This window comes from Lipophrys pholis (assembly GCF_963383615.2).
Source record: "Lipophrys pholis genome assembly, chromosome: 12".
NCBI classification, from domain to species: domain Eukaryota; kingdom Metazoa; phylum Chordata; class Actinopteri; order Blenniiformes; family Blenniidae; genus Lipophrys; species Lipophrys pholis.
Window position 1 is genome coordinate 29,879,654 of NC_137641.1, and position 17,329 is coordinate 29,896,982.

The window sequence follows — 17,329 nt, forward strand, 5'->3', positions numbered from 1 at the left end:
AATGTTCTCCTGAACCCTGAATGTTGTCCTGAACACTGAATGTTCTCCTGAACACTGAATGTCCTACTGAACCTGAATGTTCTCCTGAACCTGAATGTTCTCCTGAACCCTGAATGTTCCCCTGAACACTGAATGTTCTCCTGAACCTGAATGTTCTCCTGAACCCTGAATGTTCTACTGAACCTGAATGTTCTCCTGAACCTGAATGTTCTCCTGAACCCTGAATGTTCTCCTGAACCTGAATGTTCTCCTGAACCCTGGATGTTCTCCTGAACCCTGAATGTTCTCCTGAACCCTGAATGTTCTCCTGAACCCTGAATGTTGTCCTGAACACTGAATGTTCTCCTGAACACTGAATGTCCTACTGAACCTGAATGTTCTCCTGAACCTGAATGTTCTCCTGAACCCTGAATGTTCCCCTGAACACTGAATGTTCTCCTGAACCTGAATGTTCTCCTGAACCCTGAATGTTCTACTGAACCTGAATGTTCTCCTGAACCTGAATGTTCTCCTGAACCCTGAATGTTCTCCTGAACCTGAATGTTCTCCTGAACCCTGGATGTTCTCCTGAACCCTGGATGTTCTCCTGAACCTGAATGTTCTCCTGAACACTGAATGTTCTCCTGAACCTGAATGTTCTACTGAACCTGAATGTTCTCCTGAACCTGAATGTTCTCCTGAACCTGGATGTTCTCCTGAACCCTGAATGTTCTCCTGAACACTGAATGTTCTCCTGAACACTGAATGTTCTACTGAACCTGAATGTTCTCCTGAACCCTGAATGTTCCCCTGAACACTGAATGTTCTCCTGAACCTGAATGTTCTCCTGAACCCTGAATGTTCTACTGAACCTGAATGTTCTCCTGAACCTGAATGTTCTCCTGAACCCTGGATGTTCTCCTGAACACTGAATGTTCTCCTGAACCCTGGATGTTCTCCTGAACACTGAATGTTCTCCTGAACCCTGGATGTTCTCCTGAACCTGAATGTTCTACTGAACCTGAATGTTCTACTGAACCTGAATGTTCTCCTGAATCCTGGATGTTCTCCTGAACCTGGATGCTCTCCTGAACCCTGAATGTTCTCCTGAACCTGAATGTTCTCCTGAACCTGGATGTTCTCCTCAGGAGGGAGGGTCATGAGAGTTTATATTGAGCTTCCAGGCTGAAACTCAAAATGTACTAACTGGTCAATAATGTAAATAGAAACAAAGATTTAACAAGAATTCAAATGTGACCTTAATGTGTTCTAGTTATTCATTATATTATACTGATGATTGGAGAACTAGATTACAGGTTATAGAGAACAGAAGACTGTTAATGACTCGGGCAACAACAATCATATATAAATACTATAACCTGTATAAAGATATATCAATAAAGAAATAGTCCAAACTTTTAAAACTCATTCTTTCAGTGTTATTCAAATTGAAGCAGTTCAATCCATCAAATCATTGATTCACTTTATGACGAAATAAAATTATTACAGTATTATGGGGAAATATCTTTTTCTGCTTCATAATGTAATATTAAAGTTTTTTTGTTTTTTTTTAAGTTTTGTGCTCAGTTACACTATCGACCAGTTATTACATTTCAGGTTTTATTACATTAGATTTTATAACAAATAAACAAATAAACCCTTCAAGTTTTCTTACTCAATTGGCTGATATTCCTCAACTGCCCGTCTGATTGAATAAACTTCCTAAAGACAACAGCAGAACAAGAATCTGGACTTGAAATGAAATAAAATGAAATAAAATAAAATAGATAAAGCCAGTTGATCTGGATGTGGAATATGTAATTTCCCTGTGTCCGTGTCGACCCTTGGGCGGAGGTCAGGAATCTCTGAATGCTCTTGTTTGCTTTTATTTTGAAGCTTAAAAACCTCCTCCTTACTTTGCACTTAACATTTAAGAACCTGTGTGTCGGGTTTTATTTTTTGTTAAAGTGCAGACTCAGCACTTTTACAGTTATCAGAGGATTTTCTTGCACCGGTGTCCAATGAGAGGTTTTTTTTCCTCAAGTAAACGGGGGGGTTTAAAAAAAGAAACCAATGAGACAAAAACTGAGAGAGGGAGAGAGAGAGAGAGAGAGGGAGAGGGAGAGAGAGAGAGAGGGAGGGAGAGAGAGAGAGAGAGAGAGAGAGAGAGAGGGATAACTGTTCGCGGCCTAATGAAACGTTCATAGAATTGTTTTTCAGAGTACTTTCTACTTTAGTATCTTCAACATCAGTACTTTTACTTGTAATTCAGTACAAATCAAGTAAAGTGATAAAAGAACGAACCATAAACCCAGACGGGAGAAAGTTGGTGAGTTGGCCTTTTGAAATTCTACCGTTTCTTTAATTTGCACGTGAACCGCAGGTGTGTTTCTACTCTAGTCTGAACCTTTGCGTGCGTGTGCGTGCGTGCGTGCGTGCGTGCGTGCGTGCGTGCGTGCGTGCGTGCGTGCGTGCGTCAGCTCTCGATCCAGCAAACGACACCTGAAAAGTCCTCACCAGCAGGACCTACCTTCCCAAACCGTATTCAATTAACACGTTGAGACAAATCAGATTACTTTGGTTGGCCCAATCAAGAAAGACACTCGTTTACAGCGTCCGTGTCGTTTTAAGAGGCTGTGTGTGTGTGTGTGTGTGTGTGTGTGTGTGTGTGTGTGTGTGTGTGTGTGTGTGTGTGTGTGTGTGTGTGTGTGTGTGTGTGTGTGTGTGTGTGTGTGTGTGTGTGTTGATGGGAGTCTGATAGAAAAGTCCTGGTGACTTTAGGCCGATGCATCAAAGGGCTGCGGAGAAGCCGCACGGCATCTGGGAGCAATAACGTTGCCTCTAACCCTTCATTACCACAAAGAACTGGGCCCTGGGTGGCGGCCAACGGCAATTTTCACAACCCTCCTCCTCACCTCCCTCCCATTTTCTTTCCCTCCATTCTTCTGCCATTCCCTTATTGAGTTCTGCTTTTTAAAAAAAAATAAAAAATAAAAATTAAACACAGAGAAAAGAGCTATAATTCCTGTTGCACTTGTAAAAGCCAATAAGGCCCAATCAGAGTTTACATTGAGAAAATGTGAAAATACACACACACACACACACACACACACACACACACACACACACACACACACACACACACACACACACACACACACACACACACACACACACACACACACTGTCTGTGGGAGAAAACTTCATTTGACTGTTTGGACGACTCCATCCAGCTGCGCGTTGCCAAGGTTTAAACGAGCAACAGAGCAACGATTTCGCTGCGTCGATCACGGCGGGGAACAGTTTGAATCGCAGCTATTCTGGGGCGACGTGCAGAAAACATGCAGCTGTTTGTGAGTCACTGGGCTGTGAGGTTGTGTAACGACGCTGCGACAGACGAAAGCCTTCGCGCAACATGGAGGAGCTACGGGACGGTTAGCTTCAATGCTACGTGGCGATCAAGACGCCTGAAATAACAAGCAACTGGTTAATTCTGCATTTTACTAACTAGTTGCTTCAAGCTTTTTAAAGAACGACACACTGGAACCATATAGAAACTTCAAGGAACTTGAAGAAGACTGGTTAGATTAGAGTAGAGATGCAACTTTTCGAAGACGCTCTGACTTTGTTTCTGTGTAAATGAGGTAAAACACAATTTTTTTTTTTTTAAATGCTCTAACTTCTGCTCTGCGTAAACATGGGAAAATGCACAATTTCGAAAACTATGTCTTTGTGGAAACGAGGGGGGGGGGGAACAAAGCAACCTTTTGAAAACGCTCCAACTTTGTCTTCATTAAAACAGGAAAAAAAAACAAGTTTTTGTAAACACTGCGACTTCATCGCTGTGTAAACAGGGTAAAATGCAAGTTTTAGAAAACGGCCCAACTCTTTCTTTGTGGAAACCAAAGTTCCAACTTCATCTCAATGAAAACAAAATAAAAACCCCAACTCAACTTTTAAAAACGCTCAAACTATTTCCATGGAAACTGGAAAAAAATGCAACATTTCCAAAAAAGCTGCTCCTGCACATGCACACCGCGGTCGTAGTCAATAGTAGTTCTGCACATGCTCAGTAGAGACAATCAGAACAACGTTTCCTCCAGACTGTCACGACTTCCTGTCCAGATTCTCCTGGACTCGGTCGTTTTACAGTTGAAACCTTTGGACTATAAAACAATTCATAACTTCCAACATCCATCTTACAGCAGAAGCTTTTCATTTGAAGTTTTGGGATTGATTTTCTATTTGTTTGTACAAAATTATAAAACCTTCTTCTGATTTTGCCTTTTTATTTTACTTTCTTCTTCTTTCTTTACCTTCTGGCCCTTTTTTTATTTAAATTATCGTTATTTAATTTTGTCCCATTTATTGAAGCTTTAAACCCTCATCCTATCTATTTTATTCTTCCATTTTTTTTTATCATATTTCTTTTAGTGTTTTGTGCCGAATAAAGATGAACAAGATGTTTCACACCTCCTCTCTCAATTAATTGTTGTTGTTTTTTTTAAATACCTCTTTTGGAAAAGTAAACTTTGTGCTTTGTGAAGGCAGGCTGGCGGCTCGGTAAATATCTTCCTGTTTGGGAGCTGATTGCTGCGCCGTTAATTATCGGCTGTGGTTTGTTTTGGTCGGTGTAAAACTGCCTCGGGGGGGGCGGGGGGGGGGGGGGGGGGGCAGAACAAGATTAATCACCGCCGGCCTCCAGAAGAGTCAAGAAAAGAAGGGGAGGGCGTCCGGCTGACCGACCCTGGAAATCCTCACCTATCCAAACGTCTCCTACAGATTCGAACAAGCTTATGAGTTCACAGCTCGCCAGGCCATTTTTCTTTTCTCACAGGTTTTTCACATGTGAAACAAATATCAAGTAGAGTAAATATGCAGCTCTATTTACTGAAAAGCTGAAACAGGCCCATGCGAGGTAAACACATGAGGTCAGACTACATGAAAGCAAAACAGTCACATGTGTGCAAAAAAAACAAAACAAAGCAGGACGGTGGAAAAAGAATGAAGCAATCCCAGAGTTTTGCTCTTTTATACAGTTAATACTCGATTTACTCGTGGCCTTAGAGTAACCTTCACTGTAATCCTGTTTAATCTTCAGCGCAGTATAATCCAAGCACATTAAAACGTATGCAATAGAACATTCTTGCGCCGCACACTGGATGGAGGGTGTGTCCGCAGCGGGAACATTCTGGCGGCAGTAGGCGTGCCAACGGCGGCCCGTTCCAAAGTGTTATGGACGGATTTACAGTAAATTCACTCTTATAAAACTGAAATATTTATGAGCATCCAAATCTCTCACTTATGTCAGGGTTAAGGAGTCAAAAGAATCTCCTTTTGATGAAATCACGGAAAAGTTCACGATTAGGACAAAGTGAGACAAAACTCTGAAATGTAAAGAAAGTTAAAAATATATATGCGTACGTCACAGATCTTAAATGTTTTCATAAGAGACAATGAGGATATTAAAGATGCTCATCTGCTGTCCATCTACTGAGCATGTGCAGAAGAACTATTCTCTACGGCCGGGGTGAAAAAGTAGCCTTTTCAGAAACGTTACGTTTTTTGCCCGTTTCTATGGAAACGGGTTCTGGGTGTTTTCAAAAAGTTGCATCATTTTTTTCTGAGCACCGTCGTCATGGAAACAGATCCCCGGAACGCAAATCAAATTTAGTGGATGATGGATGGTGGATGGATGGATGGATGGATGGATGAAGTTCAAGGTCCAGATTTAGGGTCAGAGTTGAAGTTCCGTTTAGGACGTTGGGAACATCAATGGGGCGACCCGATGTTGCGTCACCGTGGAAGCTCCGCCCAGGTCTGAAACCCACTGAGTAAAACCATGGTGACGTAGCCCCTCAGGTCCGAGAGCAGACCGAGGCTCGCCTCCTTCCGCGAGGTTAAAGGTCAGGAGGAGCGGTGGAAGTCAATGTTAAGTCCCCTGAAGCGCTGGAAACAACACGTCTGTGTGCGTGTGCATACTTCCTCATTATTTCTGGCTTTACTGACTCAGAGTTGGAGAGGGAAGCCGCCATGCCTGGTCATCCAAACAGTGGAAACAATGTCGGTGCGACCGCAGCTCTCCTCCCACCCAATGAAATTTCCAAACCCAAAACCAGAGAAACTCAACAGCAGCAACCATTTTATCTCCCATTCCACGGCCTGCGAGGGCAGACTGCCTCGTTTCTCACCGTACCCTTCGTCTCTGGTCCTGCTCCTCGTCGCCTCACCTCTTTCCTCCTTTTCCCCCCCATTAAAAAAAAAAAAAAAAAAAGTTTCTTTCTTCTCTTTGTCTCTGGTTCTCTCACTTTCTCCCCCCCCTCCATCTTCTCCGACAGGACTGCTGACTTGTGTCTCCTGGGATTGTGTCTGCTTTGATTCGGAGCTCAGAAACCACGGCTAAAACAAACGAACGAATGTGCACACACACACACACACACACACACACACACACACACACACACACGCACACACACACACACACACACACACACACACACGCACACACACACACCTGGAAACACTAGCATTGATTACTCCTGTCTGCCACAAGTAAGAACGAACATTAACCTGTGTGATCTGAAGAGGGCGAAGAACTTTTTTGTTTCTCACGCACACGCACACACACACACTCACTCACACACACACACTCACACACACACACACACACACACACACACACACACACACACACACACACACACACACACACACACACACACACACACACACACACACACACACATCTACTCTGGTTCTGATTTACCAGTAGTATGGCACTCGTCCAACCAGCACCCCCCCCGCCCCACCGCCACCGCCACCCCTGGGCCTGTGTGAGTGTGTGTGTGTGTGTGTGTGTGTGTGTGTGTGTGTGTGTGTGTGTGTGTGTGTGTGTGTTGGGAAGTCTGCAGAGCGGCATAAAGGGCTCTTTATTCGAGTCGGACAGCGAGAGGAAATCAGCTTTAGAAGTGAAAACAGAGGGAGCAGGAGAGCGATGGAGACCACAGGGCTGCACATCTGGAGTTATTACAAGGCTTCCTCCCGCTTGCCAAGAAAACGCCGACATTCCTGCCCTCGCTACAAAGACCGTGGAGCCTCCACTCGCATCCAGGCCCACTCCTACACACACACATCCATCAATCAAACGCACCCCCCCCCCCCCCCCAAAAAAAAAGAAAAGAAAAGAAAAGAAAAAAACCATACATGTGCAAATGTACCAATGCATGTACGGGAACATGCAGATGCTTTTTATACGTGCAATCACAGAAACACAGACGTCCTTCCAATCTGCCCACATACGCTTCCACTTGAAAGCTCCCTCCTTCCCTCCCTCCTTCCCTCCCTCACTCCTTCACACAGCCAATCCTTCACACCCTTTCCAAACTTTGCAACGCACACGCCAAATGAATGCGTCTCGCTTCCTGTTCACCTTTGACCTTCCACTTTCTCCCCATCAGAAGGAGGACAGAAAAAGTGGAAAGAGGGAACGGGGAGGGAGGTGGAGGAGGAGGTGGTGGTGGGACACCAGACAAGAAGGAGGGGAGAGAGAAAAGAAGAGAGAGAGAGAGAGAGAGAGAGAGAGAGAGAGAGAGAGAGAGAGAGAGAGAGAGAGAGGAGAAAGGAAAAATGGGGGGCCGGCGAGCTCCTCCTCTTTCTCCCTCCATATCTCCTCTCTCTCTCTCGCTCCTTTTCTCCTTCCGACTCTTGAAAGGAGAACTTGGTGGCCAGTCCGTTGCCACGTCGGACCTCCAGCCGGTCCACCTGGCTCTTTTTTCCTTTCCGTCCTTTTGGGGAAGTAAAGACTTTGCCGGAGGAGAGGAGCGAGGGAGACTCACAGGTGAACTCGGGGCCCGGAGGGGAGGACAATCGGCCCGGAAGACGCAGGTATTCCCCTCCATGGAGGGACATTTCTTTTCCATTTGGCGTGAGGATAGGACTCAGCATGATCTCGTCTTTGTACGAAGTCTCAGTTTCTTTGCGTTTCTAGATTTAACTGCATCTTGTTGGTCCGGAGTTCAGATCAGGCTGAAGAAGGGGAGCGGGTGACCCTCTCGCATGTTGGTTTTCTTTTTTTAAAATCAATCTTTGCACGCTCGCTCCGACCTGCAGAAGAAACAGGCCGGGCAACGCTCAATCTTTTGTCCGAACTAATTGTTTGTGTTCTCTCAGATTTTCTTGCCACACGTTTAGTTGAAAGAGCCTCCGTGTGTTTTTCCCCCCGGCGAGGAATGCTGCTCCTCGCAGCGGGAAACAGGAGGGAACGTCACTGAATCTCCCAGTCGGTGGCAATCACCTCTGTGTAACCTCTCCTCCTCCTCCTCCTCCTCCTCCTCCTCCATCCATCCCATCACACACTCCCTCCGTCAGACGAGATGGAGATGCTGCGATCGCGGTGAGTACGTTCCGAGGAGGAGCAGCGACACCCCCCCCCCCTTACCCCCCCCCGCCCCCCCCTCCTCCCATCCAGCCGCCCGGCCCGCCTGCCCAGTGTTCAGACTACCTGTTCAGGAAGTAGTGGTTGTACAGTAGTCTGCACATTGGTTAGGCTGGCCGGGGAATCACGGGACGACTCAGGATGTGAGACAGAGAGAGAGAGAGAGAGAGAGAGAGAGAGAGAGAGAGAGAGAGAGAGAGAGCGAGAGGCCCTGGAGCCCCAGCAACACCCTCCGTACATCTGGAGCAGCCGGGGCAGCAGTCTAAATAAAGACCCACCGCAGAGGCCTTGCCCTCGCCCAGGATGGATTTACGAGCGACAGAAGCCCTCGAATCCGACGAAACGGAGCCGCCGAGATCAGCAAAAAACAATCCGCTTGTGCAAATAACGTGTTTAGTTGAAATAAAGTCGCTTGGATTTGAATGTGATGTTGTCTCTAGTTTTTCCTTTCCTTTCCATTTCACCTCCTACAGATGTAATAATAATAAAACACATTCAAACATACATAAGTGGCGGATCCACGACGTTCTCAGTAAGCTTGTTTATTTTTCCTACCAAACCAAAATATCTCGCCGAAAACCAGAGAGCCACACCGAGTAAACCCCCGCCAGCGTCACGCGGATGAAAATGTGCAATTATGTCTTTCCACTTTTCCTGCATCGGCTCGCGGCCGCTTTACCTCAAATGACCATGTGAAGTGGCGGGAGGCAGGAAGCCGCCGGACGCCCCCCAAAAAACATTTACCGCACTGTCATCATCGAGTTTTACTTCGTCTCCGTTTGGCTTTTAAACAGAAAATAACAAAAACAAAGAAACAAAGAAGTGTTTTAACTGTTTGTAGGTGACATCATGACCCCCCCCCCCCCCCCAACCCCCCTTGCCCCCCACCCCCCCGCTGCAAATTGGCCCTCCAAGCCTGCCTGTGTTTGATTAAAATAGAAACAACTCACAGCAGTGGTATCATGAACTAAACACACAAACACACACACACACACACACACACACACACACACACACACACACACACACACACACACACACACACACACACACACACACACACACACACACACACACACACACACACACACACACACCGTGCAGCAGACATATTCTGGTAGTTGTGTTGAAAGCAGCAGTCGGTTGTTTCCCCCCAGGATGTTTACAACTGGGATCACCAGGCGAGTCTGGCTTTCTGGCAGCTTTACAGCCGGAGCAGGGAAACCCGAACACACACACACACACACACACACACACACACACACACACACACACACACACACACACACACGCAGGTCTTTTTGTGTGATGATATCTATTTATTTAACGTTTCTATTCATGCATCATCTATTTTGTTTTTCGTTTATCTTGCAGACATACAAATAAAGTTCACTCTACATATAACGAAGTGCAGCAAAGTGAGAACCAAGGATCAAATACAAGGATGTATAAATCCATATGAATGGCTTGAAAGTTCATATTGGCTTTTATTCATTTACACTTTGATTGATAACTTATTTCATTGTAAAACATGCGTGCACATAGAACAAAAACGCTTCCATGTGGGTGCACACGTATAGAAAGTAAAATCTATCAATCTAATGATCAGTGACGAGAAAAGTAGATTCTTGATAAAAGTTTCAACAGAAAAAGTCAAGTTCTTTTAATGAAATGATGCAAGACACCATTTTTTTTTAAGGCTCTTGAACCTTGTTTTGTGTTGCATGTTCATGCCAGTCACCTAAACTTAAAGTGAAAAGCATTTGACCAACATATATATAGATATATGTAAAACAAAGCTTGTAATGTCTCCACATGCTTTTAAAAGTTAAGAACTCTTATGTTAGACATACAGGAAGTTCCTCCTGGTGTTTCTCCTCCGGATCACAATTAGTGCTCACTTAGACTTTGTGGTTGACTCAACCTAAATGTAAAAAAGTAGAATGTAGAATTTTAAATGTTAAATAGACTAACTTATATTGCACCTTTTAGCTGACAACAGCCCCAAAGCTTTACAAAGCTCATCACATTCACCCATTCACACACACATTCACACACCATTGGAGGCTGCAGCCGTGCAAGGCGCCGTCACTCCAGTGGGGCCAGTTTGGGGTTCAGTGTCTTGCCCAAGGACACTTCGGCATGTAGGCAGGCAGAGATGGCAGAGATGGGAATCGAACCTGCAACCTTCCGATTAGTAGACGACCACTCTACCAACCCAGTCTATAAAAGAATATTTTTCGTGCACCTATTTTTTTCTTTTACTTCTTCCACACTTTTTCTTTTTTTTTTCTTCCCTCCCTTCTTCCATTCACATTTTCCTCCCTCGCTCGCTCTCGGCTTTAAGCTGCAGAGGAGCCTGATTCAAAGAATCGGCATGTCCTGTGGTAATACAGACCAGAAGGTCTGTACGGGTACACACACACACACACACACACACACACACACACACACACACACGACACACACACACACACACACACACACACACACACATTAACCAAAACATCCTGGCACCGCTAGTTGGATTGAAAGTTATTATTAGTGTCTGGGGGTGATGTGTGTGTGTGTGTGTGTGTGTGTGTGTGTGTGTGTGTGTGTGTGTGTGTGTGTGTGTGTGTGTGTGTGTGTGTGTGTGTGTGTGTGTGTGTGTGTGTGTGTGTGTGTGTGTGTGTGTGTGTGTGTGTGTGTGTGTGTGTGTGTGTGTGTGTGTGTTTCCTGACTTTCAGCAAAGGGTTTTCCCCATGTCAAGAGGCAGCCAATAAAACGGTGGCATGCTGTTTTGTGAGTTGGTGTAAAAGAAACATGCCTGTGTGTGTGTGTGTGTGTGTGTGTGTGTGTGTGTGTGTGTGTGTGTGTGTGTGTGTGCAGCTGCTAAAAACTACAGAGAAAGTTTCACAGGACCAACGATTCACAGCAGGCCGTAATACATTCTGTTAAAGAAAAAAAAAAAAAAAGGTGATAGATTGTGTTTATTCTGGCAGAAATCCACCCAGGTGTATGGCGCTTTAAACCTCCAGGAGTACTCCGAGTACCCTGAGTGGCCTATATAATACAACATAATGGTTTTAATGTAGTTTCAAGCTGAAGCAGCGTCGCAGCGCCCGGCAGACCAGACGCTGAGCCGTAACACCGGTTCAGATGGCTACTCTTAGGTCTCTGTGCTTCCACCTTTAAATAAATATGGGGGGAGGATGGAGGATGGAGGATGGAGGCCGGAGGATGGAGGATGGAGGATGGAGGATGGAGGATGGAGGATGGAGGATGGAGGATGGAGGATGGAGGATGGAGGATGGAGGATGGAGGCCGGAGGATAGAGGATAGAGGATGGAGGATGGAGGATGGAGGATAGAGGATGGAGGATGGAGGATGGAGGATGGAGGATGGAGGATGGAGGATGGAGGATAGAGGATGGAGGATGGAGGATAGAGGATGGAGGATGGAGGATAGAGGATAGAGGATGGAGGATGGAGGATGGAGGAGCCGGTGGAGTGGGTGATGAGGATAGAAAGTCAGATGAGATGAGAGACGGAGGGACAATAAGGAGGAAAAACATTGTTGCTACATTGTTGCTACCGGCCAGTTCTCCTCCTCCTTTTATTCCCTTCATCCATGTTACTCCTGCTGCTAACAAGAGACGCCCCTCCTCCTCCTCCTCCTCCTCCTCCTCCTCCTCCTCCTCCTCCTCCTCCTGGCCTACGACCCAGTCCTTCTGCGGCTCCGTGCCCTTTCTTTTAAAATGAACTAAGTTTATTAGAAGCAGCTTGTGTGTGTGTGTGTGTGTGTGTGTGTGTGTGTGTGTGTGTGTGTGTGTGTGTGTGTGTGTGTGTGTGTGTGTGTGTGTGTGTGTGTGTGTGTGTGTGTGTGTGTGTGTGTGTGTGTGTAATTGGGAACAGGGCAGGGGGGCTCTGGTATGCACATGTGTGTGCCAGCTTTGGTGTCTGACATTCTGGGGGGTCCTGACTTTTTAGAAACAGCCCCTTTCAGTGCTGCGTGCGCACGCGCACACACACACGCACACACACACACACACACACACACACACACACACACACACACACACACACACACACACACACACACACACACACACACACACACACACACAGCCTGATGTCAGCGAGCGGCTGTGGCTAAGACCCGGAGACGGTCAGACTGTGGCGAGCTCCTAATAGTCCTGCAAAGCATCATGGGTACGCCTCTCTGACCAGCCCGGTGCCGTAACGGAGAGCGCGGAGTTAAACGGACTAAGCGCGGCGGAGACAAGCACCGAGCTTGACCCCGCCGAGTCATATTTGCCAGCGCGCTGAGCTGGAACCAGTCCTGGCGCAGAAAGTGGAAAAAGAAACTGAGAGAATAAACACAAAAAAAAAAAAAAAAAAACTCAAAAGAAATAATATTCTCCTCTTTTTTTTTTACATTTGTCGGAAAACATTACAAACGTGCCGTTGTTATAAATGAGATTCCCCGGTGATGATGTCTGTAAATATGCAGATACGCCACATTTGGATGTAACGTCTAAGTCTGACGAGGCTTCAATAACATTTCAATACGTCCATTCACTTCTTGAAAATTACTGTGGTGTGAAACTAAACTTTATTACCAAACGTTTCAGTTTTTATGTTCTAATTTTGAGTCTCTGATTCTCCTCATTAAACCATAAAAGCACTAACTTTTCAAATGGTTTCCACGTTTGGCTGGACTTCACTGTGGTTTTGAGAAATAATCACACAGTGCCCGTTAGTTTAACTCACAAAAATGCGAGTTACAGATGCAAAACTTGCTGCAAATATCTGGTACTTTGGAGATACTGATATTGTAAAAGTACAAGCAGTTTTCAGTATTTCATTAAAGGTACAATGTGTAATATTTAAGTAATACCACTATTGTGCACTGGGTGGCAGTACTGAGTCACTGTTGTTCAGTTTTTCAGCAGTTTCCTTCCAGAGCAGCCAAATGAATGAAATCAACGTTGCACACACACTAAGGCCCCATGTTGTGCATATGCCAGGCCTTTAGGTGGCGCTGTAACTCATCCTCGTATTGAAAAACATCTTGGCCTCATTAAACCGACGAGGATCGTCTGGAGGTTCGTCCAAAAACAATGCGGTTTACGTGAAACGGCGCCCTCGTGTGGACAGGGCCTGAAAAATGCTAACGTTGCACGATCTGTAAGAAGCTGAATGTCAAGAGTTCCGTCTCACCTCGTCATCTTTGTACCAGGACAGAGACTCGGCCGTGAGGACGAACCAGTACTCTTTGGCCCCTCCCTTCATGATGCCGATGTTGTTGATGGTCAGCCAGCCCTTCCTGATCACCTGAGGAACGCACAAAGATGAAACAATTCAAACTTCCCCCAACTTTCACTTCTTCACACAATCGATGTCACTTTTCTTTTCTTTTCTCTTCTTTTCTTTTCTTTTCTTTTCTTTTCTTTTCTTTTCTTTTCTTTTCAGCCTGCCTGTCTAACACAAACCAAACCTGCACAGTGGGACTGTACTGACTCAAGTGCTACCACAACAACGCTCACTTTACAGGACTAAAACACACTCTTGCTCGTTCTCTTGCTTGACCCTGTCCATCTCACAGACACTACAGACACAGAGAGTACGTGGTGTGCGAGGGATTTACCTTGAACCGATCGTTAACTCCTCTCTCCGGCTGAATGAGAATGTGGAGAGAATATTACAAAGCTACTCCAGCGCAGAGCATTTAGTAAAGGCCAAGTGCACAAGGCTGCTCAGGTACATTACAGCTGGCTGCTGGGAGGGCAGCAAGGGGACAGCAAGCAAGAGGGGGGGGGGGGGGGGGTCACCAGGCCACGATGAGGAGGTCAAACATTTGTAAAACCATGCAGTGAAACAAGGACGATTTACTGCATTTCACTGAGCTGTCTTTTCAAATAGAAGTTTGGTTTGTAGTTGGGTGGTGGTGACACGTTCCTCCATATGAACCCTAAACCGAGCCTGTGAGGACGTGGACATTCAAGACAGATAGAATGCTGTTCAACATGTTTATTGTCGCTTTATGTTTCTTCTATTGAGGTACTTTTCCTCTATTTGTTGATTTGGAGGTCTCTCTCTCTCTCTCTCTCTCTCTCTCTGAACAGCTGCTAGATCTTTGTCAATGTCTGATTCAAGATAAGTCCAACAAATCTCAGGAAATGGTTTCCAACCTGGACCACATCCTCTCCTGTGAATTAAACTGATGATCATAGAAGGATTTTAATTTTTTTTTTTATTCCACGAAGGGAGACAAATCTTTAGTTTCTTCTCCTATTAAAATTAAATCTTGGAGTTCCTCAAGGTTCTGTGTTAGGGCCCAAAAATATCATACATAATAATGTAATGACTATTTTTTAAATACGGTTTTGGACCACTGCTACAAGTTCAGTAAAAGTTTTTTAGGAGTGTATAAAACCCGGCTTCATATAGTCCACGTGTCTATAATACAATAGATTATACATCATTTGTGGGGTTCAATCCTTTTGATTTATTCATATCCTCATCCAATTTAACTGGAAGTCTTTATAGTGTAAAACATTTCCAGGGGGGAATAACTTACATTACAAATAGTCACAGTATTGTAATCAAGTAGTTTTCTTTTAACGGGAAACTTGTATTTTTCTAAGTATTTTTTCTAAGTATTGCTGCTGATGCAAAGATTTTCTTTTGAAAGAAACTAACAAATGTAAATACTTTAGTGTGTTTATGACAATGCAGGGTATAAAGTATTTAATACTTTCGAGTATTTCATAAGAAGAGTATTTTTCAGTCCTCTTTCCACCTTGGAGTGTTTCAGGGAGGCTCGTCTCCAGTTTCCAGTCAGGAGGTACTGAATGAGAACAGAAGCTGTGGGGTCTTAATGGGCCAATGACATCCACGTATAAACAGGAAGGAAAGTTCACCACTCTGTTTACCATCTCCCCTCTGACCTTTGACCCTAAGCTGGGTGGTTGTTATGACAACTATGGAAGTGCCATGTGTCTGCCACACTGCAGGTTTTCAGAGTTTTTGGTACAAAAGAAAAAGTAGAAGGTTGAAATTTAAACGGTTCTAAGAGAACGTGTGGTTTGAAAGTGTGGGGCAGGCCTCCTGTGGGGGGCGCCAGAGAGCAGCAGCAGACATATTTGTGAATTATGGGGATGCCCTTTCCCAGTGTTGTCTAGTCTGGATTAGGATTTAGTTCAGTTTTTGTTTTGCAAAAAAAAAACATCCATTAAGTGAATTCTTCTGCCTTTTTCTTCAGAAATAAGTCAGTTTGAATGAAAATGACCCAGATCTTTGTTCATGATTCTTCACGTCATACTAAAAGTGAATCATGGCGTTCCACAGGGTTCTATGTTAGGACCAAGACACTTGTCGAGATACACACTTCCTGTTGGAAATCCTTTAAGGAAGCCTTGCACTAGCATTTATTGCAACGCAGATGATACACAAATCTATTTGTTTAGAAAGCCAGGTAATGACAACAGGTGTTCTTATTAAAGATGAATAAATAAATAAATGTATATATATACATATATATATTTTTTTTTTTTACTGTTATAACAGTTACAAACTATGTATAGAGTCACCAGATATTTAAAGGTGCCAAACTAGCAGGAGAAGAGTAATGATTTTTATTGTCTCTGGCGTCCCAACAGCTGTTAACAATAATATCTCGCAATGTAGAAAAACATGAGGAACGTTGGCTTTCAACCAAAAATGTGCTTCAAGCTCCTCTTACACTTTGAAAAGCCCCGGGCAAGAAAAATCTCTCAAATTTGATTATTTTTTTCTTTGGGTTTTAACTTCTCTTTCTGCTGGAGATGCGATTCTAGATGAGTGACTTTCTCTTCGTGGAGTTCAATCGTCTGCTGTTGGGGGAGAGGGGGGGGGGGGGGGGGGGGGGGGGCAGACTATTTCCTTTCGAGGCCCACCGAGCCGAAAATCTCCACGCTGAGACTTTATACAAAGTGAGCACATCCTCTCTGAGCTCTTTTCTGTTCTCTGAGGGCCGAACTGTGCAGAATATCACTTTACAGCACATTTACCATCCTAATAGTGTGTGTTCTCGTGTGTGTGTGTTTGTGTTATGTGTGTGTCTGCAGGAAAGACATGGCTGAATGAGACAGGAAAGGGAGGCAGCCAAGCATCTTCCACAACAGCCACCTGCCCGTCTACTAGCAGTCACACTACGATTTATCACACAACTCGTATCGCCGCCATCGACTGGAGGTCCGAACGTAAACAAGACAAACTGTTAATATTTACAGACACAGAGAGTGTCGACCAACGCAGCGTCAAAACGTGAGCTCATACACATTAAAAGCCTCCCTGCAGACATGCAGAGAAACACACACACACACACACACACACACACACACACACACACACACACACTACTCACCATGATTTCATCCTAAAGCAGAAAAGCCACAGGAGGAAGAGAAGAGAAGAGAAGAGCAAAGAGAGAAAACACTCAGAAGAAGCATTGAACAAACAGAGGAAGAGTAAAACTGAAGAGTGAGAGAAGAACAGATGAAATGAAAAGCTGAGGGAACGTCATGCAATAGCTGGTTCGTGCTAGAAAAGTAAATAAAAAGAACTTATTCATGTTATTATTCTATCCATTCAAAGGAAAACTTGCATTTCTCTTAAATGTCAGTGGATCCATACAGATCAATCAGGAGGTTTTGTTTCTTGTTCGCTCGCTGCAAAAGTGTTTCTCTGATCGTTGATACCAGTATTGACGAGTATGACTGACACACACACCTGATCGTTTCTTTGTGTTTTTCATGACGTGACAGTTTTATATTTGCGTGTCACAGTTTGAATCGTTCCCGTTACTAAACCAAGAGATTTACAGGATTGTGAAACCGCAGCAGAGATAACTGCACTTCAGATTAATATCATTTGTTATAACGGGAAGAGA

The 17,329-nt window shown here is 44.6% G+C and overlaps 1 protein-coding gene across 1 annotated transcript in view; it reads right to left on the reverse strand.

Moving 5' to 3' along the window:
• Positions 1-17,329, reverse strand: part of dnm1a (dynamin 1a) — a 58,768-nt gene that overhangs the window by 15,444 nt on the left and 25,995 nt on the right. Inside the window, exons 14-16 of the mRNA XM_080477238.1 lie at positions 16,805-16,816; positions 14,045-14,074; positions 13,618-13,731 (exon numbers count right to left, since the gene is read on the reverse strand). Of these exons, the coding sequence (XP_080333364.1) occupies positions 13,618-13,731; positions 14,045-14,074; positions 16,805-16,816 (156 nt within the window). The remainder of the gene's footprint in view (positions 1-13,617; positions 13,732-14,044; positions 14,075-16,804; positions 16,817-17,329) is intronic.